The 2,515-nt window shown below is 39.6% G+C and overlaps 1 protein-coding gene across 1 annotated transcript; it reads right to left on the reverse strand.

Moving 5' to 3' along the window:
- Positions 1-651: 651 nt before the first annotated feature.
- LOC149023615 (LOB domain-containing protein 1-like) lies at positions 652-1,872 on the reverse strand. Its single transcript, XM_089142819.1, has 2 exons — positions 1,498-1,872; positions 652-1,402 (listed from the first exon to the last, which is right to left on the reverse strand). Exons 1-2 carry the CDS (start codon positions 1,771-1,773, stop codon positions 989-991), a joined length of 690 nt encoding a protein of 229 aa, XP_088998945.1. The 5' UTR covers positions 1,774-1,872; the 3' UTR covers positions 652-988.
- Between the last annotated feature and the right edge of the window lie 643 nt (positions 1,873-2,515).

Raw genomic sequence — 2,515 nt, forward strand, 5'->3', positions numbered from 1 at the left:
AAGAGAGAATGAGAAAGGAACAAATAATCAAAGAGCCAGCATGATCATAAATGTTGCTTCTGGATAGTTGCCGACAGTTGTTGAAGAGAAGATCAAAATTAGCAACATGCACGTGGCATCAGTTATAATGCTAGGACGCGTTTCATGGGAATAAGAGCAAGAACACTCAATCATTGTTGCTGATCCCAATTGTTTCTCTATTTTCTTAAATGTAGATTTTTTTTCTTCTTTTTTCTTCTTGGGGGTAGTTGTGCTTGTGCAGATCTAGTTTCAAGTAGAAGAAGAAATGAAGTATGTAATAATCTATATTTTCTTATATGTAGAAACCCAAAAAATGATCATGATAGGGACAGTTTAGGTTAAGTAGTAGCTGCTCACCTATTACTTTAATCATGCATATCTAACTTAGATTCTTGGATAATGATTTAAATTATTTTCCTTCCTTTTCAGAAACTAATAGGTTAAGTAAATCTAAATTGATTTCAGCAGCAATTTTATTGTGATTGAAAAATAATCAGCTATCACGAGTAGAACATTAGAAAACCTTTTGAGTGTCCATTTGTCACAAAGCAACAGAGAAAGTGTAAGAGTACTGGTCAAGAGCCGCTTTGACAAGGAACTCATGGAAAACGATAACATGCATTAGGTGACCAAAAAGCTTTTGCCTGGTTCAAGATAATCAACTCTAAAAAAGATAGATTGACATGAAAATAGAGAACATACACATTTGCTTTAGCTCCTTTTAGTTAATTTTAAGAATACATGCTGGGAAAACCAAAAAATGAAAGTGCCATCAACATCTTCATTTGGTTTAATTGATGGCTTCTTTTGCCTTCCCCAACATATCAGTAGGGATCCTGTATACTACTTTCCGGGTCTTACTTGTTCTCTTTGATTATATATCACTATCTTCTATAGGTAAGCAAGCACAAATATTACTCTTCTCTTCCATCAGCTTTTTCAGATGGGAACTAGAATTGAATTCAAGTCATGCCCAGAGAGATTCCAAGACTAATGAGCCTAGATTGTTGTTGTTGTTGTTGTTGCTGTTGTTGTTGTTGTCATCTGAGATTGAGAAGTTCATCCCATTATTGATTTGGTAGCTCATGTGAGGTGGGCTAGAACTGATGAAACTCTCCAGTGGTGGTGATGGCTCTGTGAGTTGCTGTGGTTGAGAGTACTGTGACATCTCCATGTAGATTAAGGCAAGAAGATTGGTCTGTTGGCATTGCATATTGACTAGCTCTGCTTGGGTTTTGGCCAGTTGTGCTTGGAGATCGCTCACTTGCTTCTGGAGCTGGCAAATGGCACCTGCACAACCATAAACTGGGTCTCTTATCCTTGCGTTTGCTTCATAAACCATACTACTCACTGCATCTGCCCTTTGGGATTCTGGGAGGTCCTGATCAAAGTAATAACCACCAAAACGGCAAAACCCAAATCAATAAATTGAGAAAAAAGGAGAAATTTGGAAGACAGATGAGGAATCATGATTACCTGTAACAACTTGATGATGTTGCTGGCACCGAAGACACGATGAGCAGTAGTGAATTTGAGGGGTTCAGTAGGAGGGAAGTAAGGAGCGAGAACGCATTTTTCCACACATCGACGGCGGAGGATCTTACAGGCTGCACAGGGGCTCACCACAACGGTTGCAGGTGGAGGAGGAGATGGAGATGGAGATGGAGAGAGATTGGTGGGTGAAGATTGAGATTGAGGAGAAGAGGCAAAGCTAGTGGTGATGATGGTGGCTGCTGTGTCTGTAGAGACCATCTTCTTCAGTGGATCTTCTTGTTCTTCTTCTTCTTCTCCTCCTCCTCCTCTGGATTTGGATAAAGAGTGGGTTTGAACACAGAGAGAGGAGAGAGCTCAAAATGGGGGCCAGGACTCACAGGAGGAGAGATGACGATATAAATAAGCGAAGAAGAAGGTGACCCAAGAACTGATGGTGTCACCTCATGTGTTAAATGACGTCAGCGACAACTTTTCAACGAGAGGTTAATTAGAATCCGGTTCGGATTCAATTCGGCGGTTTGATTTGGTTCAACATCTCCAGACTGAGATGGGAATTAACCAATTTTGTTACCAGCCGCAACAAAGGACCCATTTCAACAAAACAAAACTAGAAAAAGGTCGAAAATTATAATCTATAGAAAAATTTCTGCTTTAAGAAATAGTTTTGACGCACTCTTCTTCGTAGTAAAAGTTAGGCAGAAGCTTAGTTTAAGTGTCTGGATTTTATTTGTGGAATTTGTTATTCACAACATAAGAACTCTACTGCAATTTGGTTGATAGTGTTTTTGTGAAACTAAAGCCCTCAGGGAGGCTTTGCCACCGGCCAAGACAATGGGTTGGAGAAATGTAAAAGTGGGATCGGATTGTGAAGGTCTAGTGAAGATTCTTAACAACCTTGATTGTGGTGGAGAGATTGCAATTCCTGTCATGGTGGATGATATTCTTTTTCTAATGCATGATTTTTCCTCTTATTAGTTTGTTGTTGGTTCTAGGGAGTGTA

This window comes from Hakea prostrata, chromosome 2 (assembly GCF_041222555.1).
Source record: "Hakea prostrata isolate BN-2017 chromosome 2, UWA_Hpros_2, whole genome shotgun sequence".
In the NCBI taxonomy this organism is placed as follows: Eukaryota; Viridiplantae; Streptophyta; class Magnoliopsida; order Proteales; family Proteaceae; genus Hakea; species Hakea prostrata.